Here is a 26,039-nt window from a genome sequence, read left to right on the forward strand (position 1 = left end):
AGATGGAGATGAGGAGAGGAAGCTACTAGACTATTGAGATGGAGAGGAAGCTACTAGACTATTGAGATGAGAGGAAGCTACTATACTATTGAGATGAGGAGAGGAGCTACTAGACTATTGAGATGAGGAGAGGAAGCTACTAGACTATTGAGATGAGGAGAGGAAGCTACTAGACTATGGAGATGAGGAGAGGAAGCTACTAGACTTATGAGATGAGGAGAGGAAGCTACTAGACTATTGAGATGAAGGAGAGATGAGAGGAAGCTACTATACTATTGAGATGAGGAGAGGAAGCTACTAGACTATGGAGATGAGGAGAGGAAGCTACTAGACTATGGAGATGATGAGAGGAAGCTACTAGACTATTGAGATGAGGAGAGGAAGCTACTAGACTATTGAGATGAGGAGAGGAAGCTACTAGACTATTGAGATGAGGAGAGGAAGCTACGAGACTATTGAGATGAAGGAGAGGAGATGAGGAGAGGAAGCTACTAGACTATTGCGATGAAGGAGAGGAGATGAGGAGAGGAAGCTACTAGACTATTGAGATGAAAGATAGGAAGTTACGAGACTATTGAGATGAGGAGAGGAAGCTACGAGACTATTGAGATGAGGAGAGGAAGTTACGAGACTATTGAGATGAGGAGAGGAAGCTACTGGACTATTGAGATGGAGATGAGGAGAGGAAGCTACTAGACTATTGAGATGAAGGAGAGGAGATGGGAGGAAGCTACTATACTATTGAGATGGAGAGGAGATGAGGAGAGGAAGCTACTACTAGACTATTGAGATGGAGATGAGAGGAAGCTACTAGACTATTGAGATGAAGGAGAGGAAGCTATAGACTATTGAGATGAAGGAGAGGAAGCTATAGACTATTGAGATGGAGGAGAGGAAGCTACTAGACTATTGAGATGGAGATGAGGAGAGGAAGCTACTGGACTATTGAGATGGAGTGGAAGCTACTGGACTATTGAGATGGAGAGGAAGCTACTAGACTATTGAGATGAGAGGAAGCTACTATACTATTGAGATGAGGAGAGGAAGCTACTAGACTATTGAGATGAGGAGAGGAAGCTACTAGACTATTGAGATGAGGAGAGGAAGCTACTAGACTATGGAGATGAGGAGAGGAAGCTACTAGACTATGGAGATGAGGAGAGGAAGCTACTAGACTATGGAGATGAGGAGAGGAAGCTACTAGACTATTGAGATGAGGAGAGGAAGCTACTAGACTATTGAGATGAAGGAGAGATGAGAGGAAGCTACTATACTATTGAGATGAGGAGAGGAAGCTACTAGACTATGGAGATGAGGAGAGGAAGCTACTAGACTATGGAGATGAGGAGAGGAAGCTACTAGACTATGGAGATGAGGAGAGGAAGCTACTAGACTATTGAGATGAGGAGAGGAAGCTACTAGACTATTGAGATGAGGAGAGGAAGCTACTAGACTATTGAGATGAGGAGAGGAAGCTACAAGACTATTGAGATGAGAGGAGATGAGGAGAAGAAGCTACTAGACTATTAAGATGAAGGAGAGGAGATGAGGAGAGGAGGCTACTTGACTATTGAGATGAGGAGAGGAAGCTACTAGACTATTGTGATGAAGGAGAGGAGATGAGGAGAGGAAGCTACTAGACTATTGAGATGAGGAGAGGAAGCTACGAGACTATTGAGATGAGGAGAAGAAGCTACTAGACTATTGAGATGAAAGAGAGGAGATGAGGAGAGGAAGCTACTAGACTATTGAGATGAGGAGAGGAAGCTACGAGACTATTGAGATGAAAGAGAGGAGATGAGGAGAGGAAGCTACTAGACTATTGCGATGAAGGAGAGGAGATGAGGAGAGGAAGCTACTAGACTATTGAGATGAAAGAGAGGAGATGAGGAGAGGAAGCTACGAGACTATTGAGATGAAGGAGAGGAGATGAGGAGAGGAAGCTACTAGACTATTGAGATGAGGAGAGGAAGCTACGAGACTATTGAGATGAGGAGAGGAAGTTACGAGACTATTGAGATGAGGAGAGGAAGCTACTAGACTATTGAGATGAGGAGAGGAAGCTACTAGACTATTGAGATGAGGAGAGGAAGCTACTAGACTATTGAGATGGAGATGAGGAGAGGAAGCTACTAGACTATTGAGATGAAGGAGAGGAGATGAGAGGAAGCTACTATACTATTGAGATGGAGAGGAGATGAGGAGAGGAAGCTACTACTAGACTTTTGAGATGAAGGAGAGGAAGCTATAGACTATTGAGATGGAGATGAGAGGAAGCGACTAGACTATTGAGATGGAGATGAGAGGAAGCTACTAGACTATTGAGATGAAGGAGAGGAAGCTATAGACTATTGAGATGAAGGAGAGGAAGCTATAGACTATTGAGATGAAGGAGAGGAAGCTATAGACTATTGAGATGAAGGAGAGGAAGCTACTAGACTATTGAGATGGAGATGAGGAGAGGAAGCTACTAGACTATTGAGATGGAGAGGAAGCTACTAGACTATTGAGATGAGAGGAAGCTACTATACTATTGAGATGAGGAGAGGAGCTACTAGACTATTGAGATGAGGAGAGGAAGCTACTAGACTATTGAGATGAGGAGAGGAAGCTACTAGACTATGGAGATGAGGAGAGGAAGCTACTAGACTTATGAGATGAGGAGAGGAAGCTACTAGACTATTGAGATGAAGGAGAGATGAGAGGAAGCTACTATACTATTGAGATGAGGAGAGGAAGCTACTAGACTATGGAGATGATGAGAGGAAGCTACTAGACTATTGAGATGAGGAGAGGAAGCTACTAGACTATTGAGATGAGGAGAGGAAGCTACTAGACTATTGAGATGAGGAGAGGAAGCTACGAGACTATTGAGATGAAGGAGAGGAGATGAGGAGAGGAAGCTACTAGACTATTGCGATGAAGGAGAGGAGATGAGGAGAGGAAGCTACTAGACTATTGAGATGAAAGAGAGGAAGTTACGAGACTATTGAGATGAGGAGAGGAAGCTACGAGACTATTGAGATGAGGAGAGGAAGCTACTGGACTATTGAGATGGAGATGAGGAGAGGAAGCTACTAGACTATTGAGATGAAGGAGAGGAGATGGGAGGAAGCTACTATACTATTGAGATGGAGAGGAGATGAGGAGAGGAAGCTACTACTAGACTATTGAGATGGAGATGAGAGGAAGCTACTAGACTATTGAGATGAAGGAGAGGAAGCTATAGACTATTGAGATGAAGGAGAGGAAGCTATAGACTATTGAGATGGAGGAGAGGAAGCTACTAGACTATTGAGATGGAGATGAGGAGAGGAAGCTACTGGACTATTGAGATGGAGTGGAAGCTACTGGACTATTGAGATGGAGAGGAAGCTACTAGACTATTGAGATGAGAGGAAGCTACTATACTATTGAGATGAGGAGAGGAAGCTACTAGACTATTGAGATGAGGAGAGGAAGCTACTAGACTATTGAGATGAGGAGAGGAAGCTACTAGACTATGGAGATGAGGAGAGGAAGCTACTAGACTATGGAGATGAGGAGAGGAAGCTACTAGACTATGGAGATGAGGAGAGGAAGCTACTAGACTATTGAGATGAGGAGAGGAAGCTACTAGACTATTGAGATGAAGGAGAGATGAGAGGAAGCTACTATACTATTGAGATGAGGAGAGGAAGCTACTAGACTATGGAGATGAGGAGAGGAAGCTACTAGACTATGGAGATGAGGAGAGGAAGCTACTAGACTATGGAGATGAGGAGAGGAAGCTACTAGACTATTGAGATGAGGAGAGGAAGCTACTAGACTATTGAGATGAGGAGAGGAAGCTACTAGACTATTGAGATGAGGAGAGGAAGCTACAAGACTATTGAGATGAGAGGAGATGAGGAGAAGAAGCTACTAGACTATTAAGATGAAGGAGAGGAGATGAGGAGAGGAGGCTACTTGACTATTGAGATGAGGAGAGGAAGCTACTAGACTATTGTGATGAAGGAGAGGAGATGAGGAGAGGAAGCTACTAGACTATTGAGATGAGGAGAGGAAGCTACGAGACTATTGAGATGAGGAGAAGAAGCTACTAGACTATTGAGATGAAAGAGAGGAGATGAGGAGAGGAAGCTACTAGACTATTGAGATGAGGAGAGGAAGCTACGAGACTATTGAGATGAAAGAGAGGAGATGAGGAGAGGAAGCTACTAGACTATTGCGATGAAGGAGAGGAGATGAGGAGAGGAAGCTACTAGACTATTGAGATGAAAGAGAGGAGATGAGGAGAGGAAGCTACGAGACTATTGAGATGAAGGAGAGGAGATGAGGAGAGGAAGCTACTAGACTATTGAGATGAGGAGAGGAAGCTACGAGACTATTGAGATGAGGAGAGGAAGTTACGAGACTATTGAGATGAGGAGAGGAAGCTACTAGACTATTGAGATGAGGAGAGGAAGCTACTAGACTATTGAGATGAGGAGAGGAAGCTACTAGACTATTGAGATGGAGATGAGGAGAGGAAGCTACTAGACTATTGAGATGAAGGAGAGGAGATGAGAGGAAGCTACTATACTATTGAGATGGAGAGGAGATGAGGAGAGGAAGCTACTACTAGACTTTTGAGATGAAGGAGAGGAAGCTATAGACTATTGAGATGGAGATGAGAGGAAGCGACTAGACTATTGAGATGGAGATGAGAGGAAGCTACTAGACTATTGAGATGAAGGAGAGGAAGCTATAGACTATTGAGATGAAGGAGAGGAAGCTATAGACTATTGAGATGAAGGAGAGGAAGCTATAGACTATTGAGATGAAGGAGAGGAAGCTACTAGACTATTGAGATGGAGATGAGGAGAGGAAGCTACTAGACTATTGAGATGGAGAGGAAGCTACTAGACTATTGAGATGAGAGGAAGCTACTATACTATTGAGATGAGGAGAGGAGCTACTAGACTATTGAGATGAGGAGAGGAAGCTACTAGACTATTGAGATGAGGAGAGGAAGCTACTAGACTATGGAGATGAGGAGAGGAAGCTACTAGACTTATGAGATGAGGAGAGGAAGCTACTAGACTATTGAGATGAAGGAGAGATGAGAGGAAGCTACTATACTATTGAGATGAGGAGAGGAAGCTACTAGACTATGGAGATGATGAGAGGAAGCTACTAGACTATTGAGATGAGGAGAGGAAGCTACTAGACTATTGAGATGAGGAGAGGAAGCTACTAGACTATGGAGATGAGGAGAGGAAGCTACTAGACTATTGAGATGAGGAGAGGAAGCTACTAGACTATGGAGATGAGGAGAGGAAGCTACTAGACTATTGAGATGAGGAGAGGAAGCTACTAGACTATTGAGATGAGGAGAGGAAGCTACAAGACTATTGAGATGAGAGGAGATGAGGAGAAGAAGCTACTAGACTATTAAGATGAAGGAGAGGAGATGAGGAGAGGAAGCTACTTGACTATTGAGATGAGGAGAGGAAGCTACGAGACTATTGAGATGAAGGAGAGGAGATGAGGAGAGGAAGCTACTAGACTATTGCGATGAAGGAGAGGAGATGAGGAGAGGAAGCTACTAGACTATTGAGATGAAAGAGAGGAAGTTACGAGACTATTGAGATGAGGAGAGGAAGCTACGAGACTATTGAGATGAGGAGAGGAAGCTACTGGACTATTGAGATGGAGATGAGGAGAGGAAGCTACTAGACTATTGAGATGAAGGAGAGGAGATGGGAGGAAGCTACTATACTATTGAGATGGAGAGGAGATGAGGAGAGGAAGCTACTACTAGACTATTGAGATGGAGATGAGAGGAAGCTACTAGACTATTGAGATGAAGGAGAGGAAGCTATAGACTATTGAGATGAAGGAGAGGAAGCTATAGACTATTGAGATGAAGGAGAGGAAGCTATAGACTATTGAGATGGAGGAGAGGAAGCTACTAGACTATTGAGATGGAGATGAGGAGAGGAAGCTACTGGACTATTGAGATGGAGAGGAAGCTACTGGACTATTGAGATGGAGAGGAAGCTACTAGACTATTGAGATGAGAGGAAGCTACTATACTATTGAGATGAGGAGAGGAAGCTACTAGACTATTGAGATGAGGAGAGGAAGCTACTAGACTATTGAGATGAGGAGAGGAAGCTACTAGACTATGGAGATGAGGAGAGGAAGCTACTAGACTATGGAGATGAGGAGAGGAAGCTACTAGACTATTGAGATGAGGAGAGGAAGCTACTAGACTATTGAGATGAAGGAGAGATGAGAGGAAGCTACTATACTATTGAGATGAGGAGAGGAAGCTACTAGACTATGGAGATGAGGAGAGGAAGCTACTAGACTATGGAGATGAGGAGAGGAAGCTACTAGACTATGGAGATGAGGAGAGGAAGCTACTAGACTATTGAGATGAGGAGAGGAAGCTACTAGACTATGGAGATGAGGAGAGGAAGCTACTAGACTATTGAGATGAGGAGAGGAAGCTACTAGACTATTGAGATGAGGAGAGGAAGCTACAAGACTATTGAGATGAGAGGAGATGAGGAGAAGAAGCTACTAGACTATTAAGATGAAGGAGAGGAGATGAGGAGAGGAAGCTACTTGACTATTGAGATGAGGAGAGGAAGCTACTAGACTATTGTGATGAAGGAGAGGAGATGAGGAGAGGAAGCTACTAGACTATTGAGATGAGGAGAGGAAGCTACTAGACTATTGATATGAGGAGAGGAAGCTACTAGACTATGGAGATGAGGAGAGGAAGCTACTAGACTATTGAGATGTTGGAGAGGAGATGAGAGGAAGCTACTATACTATTGAGATGAGGAGAGGAAGCTACTATACTATTGAGATGAGGAGAGGAAGCTACTAGACTATTGAGATGAGGAGAGGAAGCTACTAGACTATTGAGATGAGGAGAGGAAGCTACTAGACTATTGAGATGAGGAGAGGAATCTACTAGACTATTGAGATGAGGAGAGGAAGCTACTAGACTATTGGGATGGAGGAGATGAGGAGAGGAAGCTACTATACTATTGAGATGAAGGAGAGGAGATGAGGAGAGGAAGCTACTAGACTATTGAGATGAAGGAGAGGAGATGAGGAGAGGAAGCTACTAACTATGGAGATGAGGAGAGGAAGCTACTAGACTATGGAGATGAGGAGAGGAAGCTACTAGACTATTGAGATGAAGGACAGGAGATGAGGAGAGGAAGCTACTAAACTATTGAGATGAGGAGAGGAAGCTACTAGACTATTGAGATGAGGAGAGGAAGCTACTAGACTATTGAGATGAGGAGAGGGAGCTACTAGACTATTGAGATGGGGAGAGGAAGCTACTAGACTATTGAGATGAGGAGAGGGAGCTACTAGACTATTGAGATGGGGAGAGGAAGCTACTAGACTATTGAGATGAGGAGAGGAAGCTACTAGACTATTGAGATGGGGAGAGGAAGCTACTAGACTATTGAGATGAGGAGAGGAAGCTACCAGACTATTGAGATGAGGAGAGGAAGCTACTGGACTATTGAGATGAGAGGAACCTACTTCAGACTATTGAGAAGAGGAGAGGAAGCTACTAGACTATTGAGATGAAAGAGAGAAGATGAGGAGAAGAAGCTACTAGACTATTAAGATGAAGGACAGGAGATGAGGAGAGGAAGCTACTTGACTATTGAGATGAGGAGAGGAAGCTACTAGACTATTGTGATGAAGGAGAGGAGATGAGGAGAGGAAGCTACTAGACTATTGAGATGAGGAGAGGAAGCTACTAGACTATTGAGATGAAGGAGAGGAGATGAGAGGAAGCTACTATACTATTGAGATGAGGAGAGGAAGCTACTAGACTATTGAGATGAGGAGAGGAAGCTACTAGACTATTGAGATGAGGAGAGGAAGCTACTAGACTATTGAGATGAGGAGAGGAAGCTACTAGACTATTGAGATGAGGAGAGGAATCTACTAGACTATTGAGATGAGGAGAGGAAGCTACTAGACTATTGGGATGGAGGAGATGAGGAGAGGAAGCTACTATACTATTGAGATGAAGGAGAGGAGATGAGGAGAGGAAGCTACTAGACTATTGAGATGAAGGAGAGGAAGCTACTAACTATGGAGATGAGGAGAGGAAGCTACTAGACTATTGAGATGAAGGACAGGAGATGAGGAGAGGAAGCTACTAGACTATTGAGATGAGGAGAGGAAGCTACTAGACTATTGAGATGAAGGAGAGGAGATGAGGAGAGGAAGCTACTAGACTATTGAGATGAAGGAGAGGAGATGAGGAGAGGAAGCTACTAGACTATGGAGATGAGGAGAGGAAGCTACTAGACTGTTGAGATGAGGAGAGGAAGCTACTAGACTATTGAGATGAGGAGAGGAAGCTACAAGACTATTGAGATGAGAGGAACCTACTTCAGACTATTGAGATGATGAGGAGAGGAAGCTACTAGACTATTGAGATGAAAGAGAGGAGATGAGGAGAAGAAGCTACTAGACTATTAAGATGAAGGAGAGGAGATGAGGAGAGGAAGCTACTAGACTATTGAGATGAGGAGATGAGGAGAGGAAGCTACTAGACTATTGAGATGAGGAAAGGAGATGAGAGGAAGCTACTAGACTATTGAGATGAAAGAGAGGAGATGAGGAGAGGAAGCTACTAGACTATGGAGATGAGATGAGGAGAGGAAGCTACTAGACTATGGAGATTAGATGAGGAGAGGAAGCTACTAGACTATGGAGATGAGATGAGGAGAGGAAGCTACGAGACTATTGAGATGAGGAGAGGAAGCTACAAGACTATTGAGATGAGGAGAGGAAGCTACTAGACTATTGAGATGTGGAGAGGAAGCTACTAGACTATTGAGATGAGGAGAGGAAGCTACTAGACTATCGAGATGGAGATGAGGAGAGGAAGCTACTAGACTATTGAGATGAAAGAGAGGAGATGAGGAGAAGAAGCTACTAGACTATTAAGATGAAGGAGAGGAGATGAGGAGAGGAAGCTACTTGACTATTGAGATAAGGAGATGAGGAGAGGAAGCTACTAGACTATTGAGATGAGGAGAGGAAGCTACTAGACTATTGAGATGAGGAAAGGAGATGAGGAGAGGAAGCTACTAGACTATTGAGATGAAAGAGAGGAGATGAGGAGAGGAAGCTACTAGACTATGGAGATGAGATGAGGAGAGGAAGCTACTAGACTATTGCGATGAAGGAGAGGAGATGAGGAGAGGAAGCTAATAGACTATTGAGATGAAGGAGAGGAGATGAGGAGAGGAAGCTACTAGACTATTGAGATGAGGAGAGGAAGCTACGAGACTATTGAGATGAGGAGAGGAAGCTACTAGACTATTGAGATGAGGAGAGGAAGCTACTAGACTATTGAGATGAGGAGAGGAAGCTACTAGACTATTGAGATGAGGAGAGGAAGCTACTAGACTATTGAGATGAGGAGAGGAAGCTACTAGACTATTGAGGAGATGAGGAGAGGAAGCTACTAGACCATTGAGATGCACCCATCCTGGACACACACATCAAAATATATTTCTAAGTTACTTGCCTAAGTCTTGACAGGACATTGGATTAAGTCAGCTCTACCAGCTAATACAAAGCTTCATTTTCACCAATATATCATTAATAATAATAGTTAATAATAATAATAATAATAATAATAGTCCTTCATTTGGCCCTCAGCATATAACCTGGCGAAAGAGCAACGGTTGAACTTTGGCGACGACATTCCCAGTGCCCTCCGGATAGCCAAGAAGAAGCGCTGGAACAGCATCGAGGAGAAACGCATTAACCAGGAGAACGAGCTGCACGCCTATCTCACCAAACTCATCCTGGCAGAGAAGGAGAGGTGAGAGATTCTTTCTGTGCTCACCTATAGTTTGTTTCTGGCTGTGTGTTCTATATGTGTTGCGTATCAGTGGACGGCTCACAATAACGGCTGGCGAGGAGTCTAATGGAATGGTATCCAGCACGTGTTTGATACCATTCCCATCACGCCATTCCAGCCATTATTATGAGCCGTCCTCCCCTCTGCAGCCTCCACTGTTGTGCGTGTCTGTATATAATGTGTGAGCTGTGCTAAGGTTTCCCCCTAGTAGGACAATAGAGGCTCATCTGAATCTGAATCCAGCCACATGGTGGGAACACTGTAGGGGTTGGGAGGGGGATTTACAGAACATGAATTCACTTTGCGAATCAGAGAATAGCCATTTTTGATTTGGTTTAGTTTTTCCACAACACTCAAGTTGAAATGAAACAGCCATAAATGTGTTGCGCAATCAATTCCCATTAGTCAGCCTTGTTGGTACGTCTCTTACAGTTGGGGGCATTAATATAATAATAATATATGCCATTTGGCAGACGCTTTCAACCAAAGCAGGCATATACTTTTCATGCCCGGTGGTCCCAGGAATCAAACCCACTCTCCTGATGTTGCAAGCACCATGCTCTAGATGACTGTTAATTAACTGTGTGCTTGGCGTCACCCTGGGAGAGTTTTAAATTTTTTAATTACATGTTTGTTTTTTTTTCACCAACTATGGTTGGTGTGTAAAACCAGTTAGTCCATCCATTTATAGGCCTACAACCCATACTATCCATTTATATTGCAATAAGATAAGCCTTCATTGGTGGAAGTTACTGAAGTAATCCATACTATCCATTTATATTGCAATAAGATAAGCCTTCATTGGTGGAAGTTACTGAAGTAATCCATACTATCCATTTATATTGCAATAAGATAAGCCTTCATTGGTGGAAGTTACTGAAGTAATCCATACTATCCATTTATATTGCAATAAGATAAGCCTTCATTGGTGGAAGTTACTGAAGTAATCCATACTATCCATTTATATTGCAATAAGATAAGCCTTCATTGGTGGAAGTTACTGAAGTAATCCATACTATCCATTTATATTGCAATAAGATAAGCCTTGGTTGGTTGAAGTTAGCAGAGTGATTTGGATGACTGGTCCTATCCTCAGGGAACTGGATGACAGCAGAGAGGAACAAGATGCCAAGTCGGAGGAATGCAGAAGCCGACACGACCTCACTAAGTTCCACTCCAAACACGTGAGTCCTAAAACAAGTGTACCAACATCCAGCTAACGTCCAAAGACGCAGGGTATAAACACATATCAATGGGAAAATAAGGACTTACCCACATTCTGTTTAGAATGCTCTCGTAGCCTAGGTTACTAGAAATGGTTAAACAACAAAAGGGTTTTCATCAGCTAAACCAAAGACATGTTAACACAACCTTACTAATCAAGATCTGTTTTTTTTTACCTCATAAGGAATGCAACAGAACAGGGGTGTTATGCTCCCAAAAACTCTTAGGGGGCACAAAGTATGTGAGGATGGCAGGGGGTGGTCAGGGGGGTTAAGAGAATTTAGCATTTATGCTATGTCAAATTATTATTTTTTGCAAAGATAAGCATGACTATTGAGCTGTCTGTATCCTCCTGACTGGTGGTAGAATAAAATATATAAATATGCTTCTCTGCATCTCTGCTAAAATCTGGGTAAAAGATTGAGAGGAACATGAATGTTATTCAGTACATTTAGTTATTGCTTTTCTAGTCTACCAAACTTACCAGCAGGCATGCTAGCTAAGATAGTTAGACAAGCTAGCTACTCTAACTTGATTGATAGCCTGAAATGTCTTGTTGGTAGCTAGTTATGAGGTAGGTGGCTAGTAGTGTGTGTATACAGTTGAAGTCGGAAGTTTACATATACACCTTAGCTAAATACATTTAAACTCAGTTTTTCACAATTCCTGACATTTTAATCCTAGTAAAAATTCCCTGTCTTGGGTATGTTAGGATCACCACTTTATTTTAAGAATGTGAAATGTCAGAATAATAGTAGAGAGAGTGATTTATTTAAGCTTTTATTTATTTTGGTAGCATTGCCTTTAAATTGTTTAACTTGGGTCAAATGTTTCGGGTAGCCTTCCACAAGCTTCCCACAATAAGTTGGGTGAATTTTGGCCCATTCCTCCTGACAGAGCTGGTGTAACTGAGTCAGGTTTGTAGGCCTCCTTGCTCGCACACGCTTTTTCAGTTCTTTCAGTTCTGCCCACGATGGCCACTCCAATACCTTGACTTTGTTGTCCTTAAGCCATTTTGCCACAACTTTGGCTGTATGCTTGGGGTCATTGTCCATTTGGAAGAGCCATTTGCGACCAAGCTTTAACTTCCTGACTGATGTCTTCAGATGTAGCTTCAATATATCCACATAATGTTCCTCCCTCATGATGCTATCTATTTTGTGAAGTGCACCAGTCCCTCCTGCAGCAAAGCATCCCCACAACATGATGTTGCCACCCCCATGCTTCAAGGTTGGGATGGTGTTCTTCGGCTTGCAAGCCTCCCCCTTTTTCCTCCAAACATAACGATGGTCATTATGGTCAAACAGTTCTATTTTTGTTTCATCAGACCAGAGGACATGTCTCCAAAAAGTACAATATTTGTCCCCATGTGCAGTTGCAAACCATAGTCTGGCTTTTTTATGTCAGTTTTGGAGCAGTGGCTTCTTCCTTGCTGAGCGGTCTTTCAGGTTATGTCGATATAGGGCTCGTTTTACTGTGGATATAGATACTTTTGTACCCGTTTCCTCCAGCATCTTCACAAGGTCCTTTGCTGTTGTTCAGGATTGATTTGCACTTTTCGCACACCAAAGTACATTCATCTCTACGAGACAGAACGCATCTCCTTCCTGAGCGGTATGACGGCTGCGTGGTGTTTATACTTGCGTACTATTGTTTGTACAGATGAACGTGGTACCTTCCGGTGTTTGGAAATTGCTCCCAAGGATGAACCCGACTTGTGGAGGTCTACAATCTTTTTTCTGAGGTCTTGGCTGATTTCTTTTGATTTTCCCATGATGTCAAGCAAAGAGGCACTGAGTTTGAAGGTAGGCCTTGAAATACATCCACAGGTACACCTCCAATTGACTCAAATGATGTCAATTGGCCTATCAGAAGCTTATAAAGCCATGACATCATTTTCCGGAATTTTCCAAGCTGATTAAAGGCACAGTCAATTTAGTGTATGTAAACTTCTGAGCCACTGGAATTGTGATACAGTGAATAAGTGAAATAATCTGTGAACAATTGTTGGAAAAAGTACTTGTGTCATGCACAAAGTAGATGTCCTAACCGACTTGCCAAAACTATAGTTTGTTAACAAGACATTTGTGGAGTGGTTGAAAAAAACAGTTTTAATGACTTCAACATAAGTGTAAGTAACCTTCCGACTTCAACTGTATATAAAAAGAAAAAAAATGTTTTCCTTTTATTTTATTTTTTTACCCAACAAATCTGAGTGGGCATGATGCCTCTGTGTCCCTTATGGGCATGATGCCTCTGTGTCCCTTATGGGCATGATGCCTCTGTGTCCCTTATGGGCATGATGCCTCTGTGTCCCTTATGGGCATGATGCCTCTGCAACAGAACATGTTTTAAACCTGTTTAAATCGTGTTTGGCCTAACTCTAGCTTATTGCATGTATGTGTGTCTTTCGGAGGAGTTGGGATAAAGTGGAAGTCAAATTTTGGTTGGACCTTGTGTACAATTGATGAATAAAGTGATCTTAATTTAGGTGTCACATTTCTCTACAGGACAAGCACCTGTCAGACATGGAGGAGCTCTTCTCTCAGCTGGATGAGAAGAGGAAGGTGAGTGCTCTACTGGCTCCTGCTGGATACAGGATCAGGGGGAGAATCTCTGTTGCATTTCCTTGATTCTTCCTGTCCCCTTTCCTCGCCTCCTTCTCAAAACCCATTGGATGAGAAGGTCAGAGGTCCCTCCCCTCTAACTTTCCCATCCAATGGTTTTTGAGAAGGAGGCGAGGAAAGATATTCTCCCGTGCTCTGTTTGCTCCTGTCCCCTACACCCTTGGCACTCATGCACTCTGAGTAATAGGGAGATATAAATACAAGTTTCATCTTGTCTTCTGATTGGCTGGGTGAAAATGATTCCAAATTGCTTCCACCTGTCCAATCCTCTCAGATCTACAGGAGCGGCTAGTCTGCTTTTTTAGTAGGGGCTAGGGGTTTGGAACGCAGAACCAGCTCATACATAATCAATGGTTTGTGTTTGATGGCTATCACCCTGGCCATACTAGAAACAACTCTATTCCTAAACCCTTAAACAATCTTAACCCCTTCATTAATAACAAATACCAGGTCAGAATGTACAAGACACTAAAATATGTAACTACAGTATACATCTGTTCTATCATGGCTATTTAGTGATAACCTCTGTTTAACAGAAAAGGGAGATCCCAGACTACCTGTGTGGAAAGATCAGCTTTGAGTTGATGAGGGAGCCCTGCATTACACCCAGTGGGATCACTTATGACCGCAAAGACATCGAGGAGCACCTACAGGTAAGGATTAGTCTCATCAAACCTGACCCTAGGCAACAGCAGTGACTGGGTCAGGTTTGAAAGATGGGCTCTTATGGCATCCTCGATGAGGTGGAGAAAAGAATTCCGGGGTGGGTCCTCTTCAGACAGACAACTCTCCCAACAAATCAGAGGCAGACATGCCAGAACGTCATGATTTGAAACCAAAACCTTTGCTGTGGTTTTAGTGAAAGTAGTTGATGCAAACTAGCCACATGTGAAATGTACTCATTAAAAATAACCTCTGTGATCTCCATCTAGCCAAGCTACTATTTAGTATTGTATTCAAGCTGATCAGGTAGTGACGTAGGCAGTGAAGTAGTTATTCTATGCCAAACTGACGTTCTGTTACGTACATATGTGTTAAACTGGAACAATTGTGGGAGGCAACCCGGATGTCTAGAGAGACTAGGTAAGGATAGGCAGGAGTACTCCAAATTGAACCTCCAAAATACTCTTTAGACCCACAAATAAATCACTGACCATGTAAAAGAATAGTTCCACATAATTTCTGTGTTCAATATTATGAAGTATTAAGCAGGGGTAACAGTAAGGTGGTATGGTCCGGTACGGCGTCCCGGCAAAATAAATAGTGGGGGTACGTTGTACCGGTAAAACATGACCCTATCACAATAATTAAAACATAATGTCAAGAAAAATGTATGCTATTACACCACTATCTATCATTACCGCATGTCAGAGACATGAAACATGAAAACGGCTCCAAAATGCGATGTGGTTGGATGAAAACAGACATTTTGCCAAAGTGGAGATGAGTGGCCGACACCGAGACACGCATAAATTCTGTCCTAATGACAATCACCCAATGTCAGACTTTCTGGTGTTTTATGTAACAGATGCTTCTTTCCATTCAAATCAAATTTTATTTATATAGCCCTTCTGATATCTCAAAGTGCTGTACAGAAACCCAGCCTAAAACCCCAAACCGCAAGCAATGCAGGTGTAGAAGCATGGTGGCTATGAAAAACTTTCACCACTGTTTGGAGGCTGGAATTGAAATGGACTGTGAGTGAATGAACGCAGGCTGGTAGCCTATTGGTAAAGCAGCCCTTTTGAAGTGATTGCTTGACAATCAGATGAAAACATCATAATTGTTTGTGTTTATGCCACAATAAAAGGTCATACATGTTAAATGACAAATCTTTACGACTAGGCCCACAGAGATGCTATTGAATTAAAAGGGATTCAAATTAAATGTTATTTGTCACATGTGCCGAATACAACAGATGTAGACCTTACTGTGAAATGCTTACTTACAGGCCCTTAACCAACAGTGCAGTTAAGAAAATACCCCCCAATTTTTTTTTTTTTAAGTAAGAGATAAGAATACCAAATAATTAAAGAGCAGCAGTAAAATAACAGTAGTGGGGCTATATACAGGGGGTACCGGTACAGAGTCAATGTGGGGGGGTACTGGTTAGTTGAGGTAATATGTACATGTAGTAGAGTTATTAAAGTGATGGTACATAGATAGTAACAGAGAGTAGCAGCAGCGTAGAAGACGGGAGAGGTGTAATTCTCTGAGGCCCATACATTCTGTTGGTCAGGAGGTCCTGTACCAGGAAGAAATGAAATGTACTTTCAGCCCTGGTATTAAGGTGTTATGTCACCCATATGATCCCAACTGTCTTTGTTCTTATGTTTGCAGCGAGTGGGCCATTTTGACCCTGTGACACGCAGCCCTCTGACTCAAGACCAGCTGATCCCTAATCTGGCCATGAAAGAGGTCATCGATGCTTTCATCATGGAGAATGGATGGGTGGAGGACTACTGAACAAAGGAGGGAGGGAGGGAGAGAGGGGGAGTAGGAATCATTCAAAAAGAAGAACCAGACATAAAAAGACGACAACAAACCAAACAAGTATGATCTGCACTTTAAAGCTGAGACTACACCACAGACTGACATACCTTCACTAGGACTGAGACTACACCACAGACTGATACACCTTCACTAGGACTGACACTACACCACAGACTGACATACCTTCACTAGGACTGAGACTACACCACAGACTGACATACCTTCACTAGGACTGAGACTACACCACAGACTGACATACCTTCACTAGGACTGAGACTACACCACAGACTGATACACCTTCACTAGGACTGACACTACACCACAGACTGACATACCTTCACTAGGACTGAGACTACACCACAGACTGACATACCTTCACTAGGACTGAGACTACACCACAGACTGACATACCTTCACTAGGACTGAGACTACACCACAGACTGACATACCTTCACTAGGACTGAGACTACACCACAGACTGACATACCTTCACTAGGACTGAGACTACACCAGACTGACATACCTTCACTAGGACTGAGACTACACCACAGACTGACATACCTTCACTAGGACTGAGACTACACCACAGACTGACATACCTTCACTAGGACTGAGACAAGACCACAGACTGACATACCTTCACTAGGACTGAGACTAGACCACAGACTGACACACCTTCACTAGGACTGAGACTAGACCACAGACTGACATACCTTCACTAGGACTGAGACTACACCACAGACTGACACACCTTCACTAGGACTGAGACAAGACCACAGACTGACACACCTTCACTAGGACTGAGACTAGACCACAGACTGACACCCCTTCACTAGGACTGAGACTAGACCACAGACTGACACACCTTCACTAGGACTGAGACTAGACCACAGACTGACATACTTTCACTAGGATTGAGACTAGACCACAGACTGACATACCTTCACTAGGACTGAGACTAGACCACAGACTGACATACCTTCACTAGGACTGAGACTAGACCACAGACTGACATACCTTCACTAGGACTGAGACTAGACCACAGACTGACATACTTTCACTAGGACTGAGACTAGACCACAGACTGACATACCTTCACTAGGATTGAGACTAGACCACAGACTGACATACCTTCACTAGGACTGAGACTAGACCACAGACTGACATACCTTCACTAGGACTGAGACTAGACCACAGACTGACATACCTTCACTAGGACTGAGACTAGACCACAGACTGACATACCTTCACTAGGATTGAGACTAGACCACAGACTGACACACCTTCACTAGGACTGAGACTAGACCACAGACTGACACACCTTCACTAGGACTGAGACTAGACCACAGACTGATACACCTTCACTAGGACTGAGACTAGACCACGGACTGAGACTAGACCACAGACTGATACACCTTCACTAGGACTGAGACTAGACCACAGACTGATACACCTTCACTAGGACTGAGACTAGACCACAGACTGATACACCTTCAGACTAGACCACAGACTGACATACCTTCACTAGGACTGAGACTAGACCACAGACTGATACACCTTCACTAGGACTGAGACTAGACCACAGACTGACACACCTTCACTAGGACTGCCATTAAATCTCCTGTTGATCTATACATCTCTCTCTCTCTCTCTCTGTTTCCATCATTGTCCTTTTCCCCCCATTTATTTTGTCTCTCAGCTGCTCATACTAGTCAGATCCAACAATTAGGACACGCTACCAAACATTGCACCGAATCAGAGCACATCATCCAACAACAGGACCCAATCAGAATATAGTACCCAACACCTTGGGCCAATCGCTTGAACGTTACACCCAGAACAACCAATCATATTGCAGACCCCTAAACCCAGCGGCCCAATCACATCCTAGACCTCGAGTCTAAAAGTGCAGCCATTGACCAATCAGGGCTAAATGTACTCTACTTGTGGTGATGCTCCACAACTTGTCTTCTATTTTAAATCTCCTTTTCTATGGGGAAGAGGACTGTCTGAGGCACCGCCATGTTTTCTCCACTCTCCATTGTAGTCCTCTTGAGTGGCCTGTAGATGGTCCAATGTAGTCCTCTTGAGTGATGGGCCAATTTTAAACCCAAGCTGATCTCTTACCACCACAATGCAGCACTTCTCTCTATCCTCTTGGAGGGCTGAAAAGACTGTATAAGCATGAGTTGTATAATATAGAACGAAACCCTAGCACTCATCTTCAGTGTTTTGCAGTATGTAGGGAAGCAATATGTGTAATCAATATGATGGAAGGGTCCAGGAAGAGCATTGAAGGCTTTGTGCAAAGGGTTGTTTTTTGACCAAGGACGTCTCTAATTTTGGCTAGCTGAGTTTCCACCATTTTGTTGCCACTCATCTGGCTCATACAGAGCTGAACGTTAATGAATGGGGAAGTGCGTAGCAGTAGGGGTTGGGGTCAATTCTATTTCAATTCGTCAATTAAGAAAGTAAACCCAATTCCAAATTTTCTTTGAAAAGATTGGTTTAAAATTGTGTGAGTCACAGGTGTGTTTTTGAAGGCTGTGTTTAATGGTAATGTGTTTTCTCTGGTTTACATGTTGCTGAATGTTTTCAGGTGGTGTCCTGTCTGTGCCTCAAGTGGCGCTTGAAGTAGAATATGGAAGTCAGTCATCTGATTGGCTTTGAGAAGGACTGTCTTTTAAGTATAACTTACTGCTCGTGGTCGCTCTTGTTTTAATGATTCCACGCTTAGAGCCTTAGTCCAATGGCTGCAAAGCATGGTTGGGGTCGCATTTTTCAATTCAGACGATTTTAGAATGCAAATTCATGAATTAAAATATCCTGATTTAAAAAAATGGGTCACTTTCAATTCCACCCCTCAACCCTGCTGCAAACAGATAATCAGTTTCCTCTTCTCGTCATTTCAGAAATCATACATTCCTCTCAGCCATACGACCCTGTTTGAGTTACCAACTGAAAATGATTGAATGTGAAATGAACCTGTATATTCCTACCCTCTGCTGGATATGAGGATGCAGTTATGTTGTGTTAGTCTGTCATGTGTATCAATATTATGTGTACATGTAGGGTTGGGGACATACTCCGCTCCCCCTGATTCCTCCTAAGAGAGGGGTGGGAACAGTCAACTTTCTCTGGAGCCTCAGTGGGACTGTGAATGTTCTTTATTTCACTGTTATGTCTACAAGTGTTCCAATAAAGGCTACAACTTAGAGGCTGCAGTGTTTACATTGATAATCAACATACAAATGGTCATCTTCTTTTCAAGTACTTTATTTTTGAAATAAATGTCTAATATATTAGCTGCATTTGACCTAGTTGGCCCGGTACAATGGAACCGATGGGAAAAGTCCCAGAAGTGGAAACGGGCTGGAAAACCGGTGTGTGACTTCCAGGGAATACAGTCAGAACAAGCTACACTTATCTCCTATTGGTCAGTAGACGTTCCAATAGTCTGACAGCTTTGTTTCTTTGTCTCCGAACAGATGGACCACTGATCTACATAGTAGTTATGACGACAGAGCGGAAATACAGCTTTTGATGGCAGTTGTTGGTTGACAGGAGTGGTGTGGTGCCATTTCAGCTGACATGATACTTTTGAGAGTGCGTCCTTCCTGTTCCCCCTCACTAATCAGTAACCACTGTGTGTGTGATCTGAGGTGGGTTGAGAACTGCAAGAAATCTGTGATTACCTCAGAGGGGAAAAAAGAATGATGCATGTTTAAAGTATTCTAACAGGGCTTTGGTCCATGGGCAATGACCTTTAGTCTGTTGCAGGGTCAGGGGTCAGCCCAGGAAGGTGGATATGAAGACACTGGTGTCCAAATTGAGTGTGGCGTGCCACCAGCGGTCAGGGAAATACAGCACCTATCAGCAACACAAAAAGTCAGTGACATTATTAATACTAGATATTATCTTCTTGCTTTGCCTTAGTAAGGCAAAAAGACATAAGAAATCATCTAAACGCAGCCTATCATTCCAATTCAGTGAAAATGGCTCAAAAGTAATGTTTGTCTCAAACGTAGTGACCCCCATGGTTGTTAAGTGTTTAAAATGATATTCCATAGTTGAAAAAAATACAGCTCCTACTATCCCTATATGGTTAAATGCCTGAAAAGTCATGTTAGTGACCCATGGTTGAAATTCCTCCAACTGATGACTGATTGTTATCCCCATTCTATGTTGGAAAATGCATACAACATGATTTTAGCTCATGTTAGTGACCTGTGTAGATGGAGGGAAGGGTGACAGTTAAAGTATTCCGATAGTCAACCAGTCTGTCTATTCTATTATGGCTGCGTTGGCACAAGCAGACCAATTCTGATCTTTTGACCAATTATTGTTGAGCTGATCTGATTGGTCAAAAGACTAATTAGTGGGGGGAGGGAGAGATTTGAATTGGGCTGCCTGTGAACACAGCCTTAATGGTAGTTTTCTGACCTCTCCTGGCCGGATGGTGCACTCTATGGGCTTCTCCTCCTCAGGCAGGTAAGGGTATGTGTCTTTGACCCAGGACAGGGTGGTGTAGTTGGGGTGGAAATGGGGCGCCTTCTCCGGGGGGTACAGGAACCAGCGCTGTGGGGGTTGGAGAAAAAAAAAAGGAATCTCATACTGTTGTGTTTAACAGACGTGCATCAATTACAAGGTAGTGTAGCGTGTTAAGGCTAACAGCATCAATTACAAGGTAGTGTAGCGTGTTAAGGCTAACAGCATCAATTACAAGGTAGTGTAGCGTGTTAAGGCTAACAGCATCAATTACAAGGTAGTGTAGCGTGCTAAGGCTAAAGGCATCAATTACAAGGTAGTGTAGCGTGCTAAGGCTAACAGCCGGCAGGGCTGGCCCTGGATTCAGGCATACACCAGCCTACCTACTGGTGCTGGACCAATGTTAACATTAATCAGGTGTCGTTCGGGACGCTGGGACAGCTGCGGCCAGGCGTCGTTCGGGACGCTGGGACAGCTGCGGCCAGGCGTCGTTCGGGACGCTGGGTCAGCTGCGGCCAGGCGTCGTTCGGGACGCTGGGACAGCTGCGGCCAGGCGTCGTTCGGGACGCTGGGACAGCTGCGGCCAGGCGTCGTTCGGGACGCTGGGACAGCTGCGGCCAGGCGTCGTTCGGGACGCTGGGACAGCTGCGGCCAGGCGTCGTTCGGGACGCTGGGACAGCTGCGGCCAGGCGTCGTTCGGGACGCTGGGACAGCTGCGGCCAGGCGTCGTTCGGGACGCTGGGACAGCTTGGGCCAGGCGTCGTTCGGGACGCTGGGACAGCTTGGGCCAGGCGTCGTTCGGGACGCTGGGACAGCTGCGGCCAGGCGTCGTTCGGGACGCTGGGACAGCTGCGGCCAGGCGTCATTAGGGACGCTGGGACAGCTGTAACTAGGCGTCATTAGGGACGCTGGGACAGCTGTAACTAGGCGTCATTAGGGACGCTGGGACAGCTGTAACTAGGCGTCGTTAGGGACGCTGGGACAGCTGGGGCCAGGCGTCGTTCGGGACGCTGGGACAGCTGTAACTAGGCGTCGTTAGGGACGCTGGGACAGCTGTAACTAGGCGTCGTTAGGGACGCTGGGACAGCTGTAACTAGGCGTCGTTAGGGACGCTGGGACAGCTGTAACTAGGCGTCGTTAGGGACGCTGGGACAGCTGTAACTAGGCGTCATTAGGGACGCTGGGACAGCTGTAACTAGGCGTCATTAGGGACGCTGGGACAGCTGTAACTAGGCGTCATTAGGGACGCTGGGACAGCTGTAACTAGGCGTCATTAGGGACGCTGGGACAGCTGTAACTAGGCGTCATTAGGGACGCTGGGACAGCTGTAACTAGGCGTCATTAGGGACGCTGGGACAGCTGTAACTAGGCGTCATTAGGGACGCTGGGACAGCTGTAACTAGGCGTCATTAGGGACGCTGGGACAATTGTATATGAAACATGTTCCTTTTGTTTGTCGTTTCCCAATTATTCCTCTTTCTTCAAGGTCCTATTGTTGTTTTATTGATGTAAAGTGTGTTGTGACCCATGTGAAATGCACTTAAAATAAATCTGACTTGATTGTGAGATATTATTAGGAGACATGATCAAGCATAAAGGTGGACAATGATTTGATAGGCAGTTGTTCATGCGTTTACCTTCCTGCCATAGATGACCTCAGAGTAGCCAGGTCCATGCCAATGGAAGGGTACACCTGTTCCTGGGCCTGGTTGGGTGGGTGGATAGAAGGTAAGGTAAGCTTCACTATAGGATGACAGCCTGTTCTTTGCAGTCACCACGGTAACTGGCTGTATGTATCACACACTATTAAGATGTCCTCTTCACAGATGCATCAGTGTGCATGGAGGTTTGTTCAGCTCTCTGCCAACCTGCAGGTGGTAGTTAATGCATCGGAGTTTAGCCTCTTGCTTCGTACTCTGTCCCGTACAAGTCGCCCTGCTACTGATGGTAACGCCATATCGTTGAATCTACCCTGAACACCACTGCAGCTGTACGACATGATTCTGATATCCAACCCTTGACCCTGGTATAGTGTAATCCACAATATTAATAATAATAAATATTTTACACTACAAAACATTAGGAACTCCTGCTCTTTCCATGACAGACTGACCAGGTGAAAGCTATGATCCCTTATTGATGTCACTTGTTAAATCCACTTCAAATCTGTGTAGATGAAGGGAAGGAGACAGGTTTAAAGAAGGATTTTTAAGCCTTGAGACGTGGATTGTGTATGTGTGTCATTCAAAGGATATTTAAATGTATGGTAGGTGCCAGGCGCACCGGTTTGTGTCAAGAACTTTAACACTGCTGGGTTTGTCACGCTCAAGTTTCCAGTGTGTATCAAGAATGGTCCACCACTCACAGGACATCCAGCCAACTTGACACAACTGTGGGAGCTGTCCTAACTGAGCCATACAGGTCCACAGATCCACTGACCTGCGATCCCGAAGCTGTAGGCCCCCGTGGTGTGAGGCAGCATGTAGCGTGGTGCCTTGTAGTTCTCAAACAGAGAGTGCCACTCAGTGAAGTTGTTGTCCCCGAAGAAATACAGAGTGTCTGTCAAAGAGAGACCGGGTGAGATACAGAATGTCTGGCTGTGGGAACTTTTCATTGTTTCTGTTAATGCTTTGACTTTTCAGGGTGATCACATAGCATGTTGTATTATGTTACAGATCATGGTTTTCCTGTTGAGCTCCTGTTGAGTACAACGACAGTTAGGTGTTCCAGACACAACTCACCACTGCCCAGTGTGTCCAAAGACTGAGGCCTCAGCAGCAAGTCCACAAACTCCTCAAACCGGACATCCACTAAATGATAAGAGGCAAAGTAATGTACTACAAATAGAGAACACTGAATACCTTCTAGGATGACTACAGTGTGTGTGTGTGTACCTTTCCTGTAAGAGTAGGTGTTGGCAGTGCTGAGCCTCACCATCCTCTCTCCATACTGCTGCAGCAGGCTCGACTTGGAGCACAAGAACTGGAATTTCTGAAAACAAAACATTGATCAATTACGTTCACCAGAGCCCATTGCTAGACTGATATTAAGTGTGTTAGTAAGGCCTATGAGACAAGTTTATTTGTGTAATTGCTTTTTTTATTCACATGTACCGTATTGTCCGAGAAACCTTTAAGGATGACTGGTTTGGAGTAGGCATATCTAGGAATAAAACGAGGTGTGTTACACATACTGGTGCAAAACTTGATAGAAAAGAGGCGTTTCCAATGTATGGGTGCAGAACACACAGTGTAATGATTCACAGAGACTGCAAACACACCCAGGCTGAACACATGAAGTAGACTACAGTACGTACTGTTCGATAAACTGGCGATGTGATAACGAAGCTTTGTCCCAGATGTCAATGTTGCATGGACCCTCATCAGTCAAACTGTATTCTGAATTTGACGACCTGCATGCGAGGGGAAAAATACGCTTTTTGGGCTACGAATACTAGTATTATTGAATGAATGTAAGAGTTAGATATTGGTTAAAATCAGTGGGGGAAAAAATAAGAATAGAAGTAGTCGTAATTTAAAGATGGTCAAAGACGTAGCCTAAAATAAACACTCACCACCCTCCGTCATTCTCTGACACCAGTGCATCTAAAGCCGATCTCCAAAACAATAGGAGAAATACTTGTATTCCGAATGTATATTCCATATGGAAATAGCTTTACAGTGCTTCGCAAATACGCCTCATGCCCGTATACCTTTATGGAGTTACGTGTTTCTAATAGAAAGGGTTTTAAGATTGCTCCTGCCGGTTGTGCAAATGCCCATTGGCTATTGATTTCCTTCTTCCTGAAGTGTAGTGTTCATATAGACCAATCACATTTGACCAACGAGCTGTCTATGGAGGGATCCACAAGAAGTACAATTTGTTTTGTTTTTGACTAGATGGGATGCAGCTAATGTCAGAAGTGACTTTTCGTAGCAGGTTAGGTAATTAACGTACCAGGTAAGGATAATTAGGTTGAGGTTAGGAAAGGGGATAGGGTTAGCTAAAATTCTCCCTGACGCCACTGTAACGTGCACATTTTGACGTCACTTTGACATTAGCTGCCTTCTTTCTAGCCATGACCATTTGTATTGCACAAATTGAATACATTGCATACGGTACATTTCATTTGTATTTTTGTTTAAAAATTCAACTGATGAAAGTGCATACATTTTCACCACAACTCTTTCTAATTGTCATTCACAGACTTTGACACTATTTATTTTGGCAGAATTATATACTAAAATAGCCAGGTATAACGTTTGCTTGGTATAGTATATTTCTCATAGTATACCACAATTCACCTTTTGATGAATACATGTAAACTCAGCAAAAAAGAAACGTCCTCTCACTGTCAACTGCGTTTATTTACAGCAAACTTAACATGTGTAAATATTTGTAGCAAGATTCAACAACCGACATAAACGGAACAAGTTCCACAGACATGTGACTAACAGAAATGGAATAATGTGTGCCTGAACAAAGGGGGGTCAAAATCAAAACTAACAGTCAGTATCTGGTGTGGCCACCAGCTGCATTAAGTACTGCAGTGCATCTCCTCCTCATGGACTGCACCAGATTTGCCAGTTCTTGCTGTGAGATGTTACCCAACTATTCCACCAAGGCACCTGCAAGGTCCCGGACATTTCTGGGGGGAATGGCCCTAGCCCTCACCCTCCGATCCAACAGATCCCAGACGTGCTCAATGGGATTGGGATCCGGGCACTTCGTTGGCCATGGCAGAACACTGACATTCCTGTCTTGCAGGAAATCACACACAGAACGAGCAGTATGGCTGGTGGCATTATCATGCTGGAGGGTCATGTCAGGATGATCCTGCAGGAAGGGTACCACATGAGGGAGGAGGATGTCTTCCCTGTAACGCACAGCGTTGAGATTGCCTGCAGTAACAACAAGCTCAGTCCGATGATGCTGTGACACACCGCCCCAGACCATGACAGACCCTCCACCTTCAAATCGATCCCGCTCCAGAGTACAGGCCTCGGTGTAACGTTCATTCCTTCGACGATAACCGCGAATTCGACCATCACCCCTGGTGAGACTGCACTTTTTGCCAGTCCTGTCTGGTCCAGCAATGGTGGGTTTGTGCCCATTGGCGACGTTGTTGCCGGTGATGTCCGGTGAGGACCTACCTTACAACAGGCCTACAAGCCCTCAGTCCAGCCTCTCTCAGCCTATTGCGGACAGTCTGAGCACTGAAGGAGGGATTGTGCGCTTCTGGTGTAACTCGGGAAGTTGTTGTTGCCATCCTGTACCTGTCGCGTAGGTGTGATGTTCGGATGTACTGATCCTGT

General features: G+C 44.2%; 2 protein-coding genes across 3 annotated transcripts in view; one reads left to right on the plus strand and one right to left on the minus strand.

Moving 5' to 3' along the window:
- The window catches only part of LOC106593034 (E3 ubiquitin-protein ligase CHIP), a 79,068-nt gene extending 59,617 nt beyond the window's left edge, over window positions 1-19,451 (plus strand). For both annotated transcript variants that reach the window (XM_045715711.2, XM_045715710.2), the window contains exons 4-8: window positions 9,688-9,853; window positions 10,989-11,076; window positions 13,627-13,683; window positions 14,280-14,396; window positions 16,084-19,451. In XM_045715711.2, the coding sequence (XP_045571667.1) occupies window positions 9,688-9,853; window positions 10,989-11,076; window positions 13,627-13,683; window positions 14,280-14,396; window positions 16,084-16,209 (554 nt within the window). In that variant the 3' untranslated portion in view covers window positions 16,210-19,451. The remainder of the gene's footprint in view (window positions 1-9,687; window positions 9,854-10,988; window positions 11,077-13,626; window positions 13,684-14,279; window positions 14,397-16,083) is intronic.
- Window positions 19,452-19,496: 45 nt separating this feature from the next.
- LOC106601894 (jmjC domain-containing protein 8) lies at window positions 19,497-24,530 on the minus strand. The gene is made up of 9 exons (XM_014194324.3): window positions 24,299-24,530; window positions 24,041-24,136; window positions 23,838-23,886; window positions 23,619-23,715; window positions 23,466-23,534; window positions 23,164-23,283; window positions 22,362-22,429; window positions 20,680-20,814; window positions 19,497-20,106 (listed from the first exon to the last, which is right to left on the minus strand). Exons 1-9 carry the CDS (start codon window positions 24,385-24,387, stop codon window positions 20,026-20,028), a joined length of 804 nt encoding a protein of 267 aa, XP_014049799.1. The 5' UTR covers window positions 24,388-24,530; the 3' UTR covers window positions 19,497-20,025.
- Between the last annotated feature and the right edge of the window lie 1,509 nt (window positions 24,531-26,039).

The sequence above is a fragment of the Salmo salar genome, chromosome 03 (genome assembly GCF_965601325.2).
Source record: "Salmo salar chromosome 03, fSalSal1, whole genome shotgun sequence".
Taxonomy (NCBI): Eukaryota; Metazoa; Chordata; class Actinopteri; order Salmoniformes; family Salmonidae; genus Salmo; species Salmo salar.

Excerpts from the sequence above, each read along its gene's own strand:
- LOC106601894 (XM_014194324.3), bottom strand. The coding sequence starts at position 24,387 with ATGGAATATACATTCGGAATACAAGTATTTCTCCTATTGTTTTGGAGA. Across the intron at positions 23,716-23,837 it reads AAGGTTTCTCGGACAATACG|AAATTCCAGTTCTTGTGCTC; the intron begins GTACATGTGAAT and ends TTTTGTTTTCAG. Across the intron at positions 22,430-23,163 it reads CTACAGCTTCGGGATCGCAG|GCCCAGGAACAGGTGTACCC; the intron begins GTCAGTGGATCT and ends CCACCCAACCAG.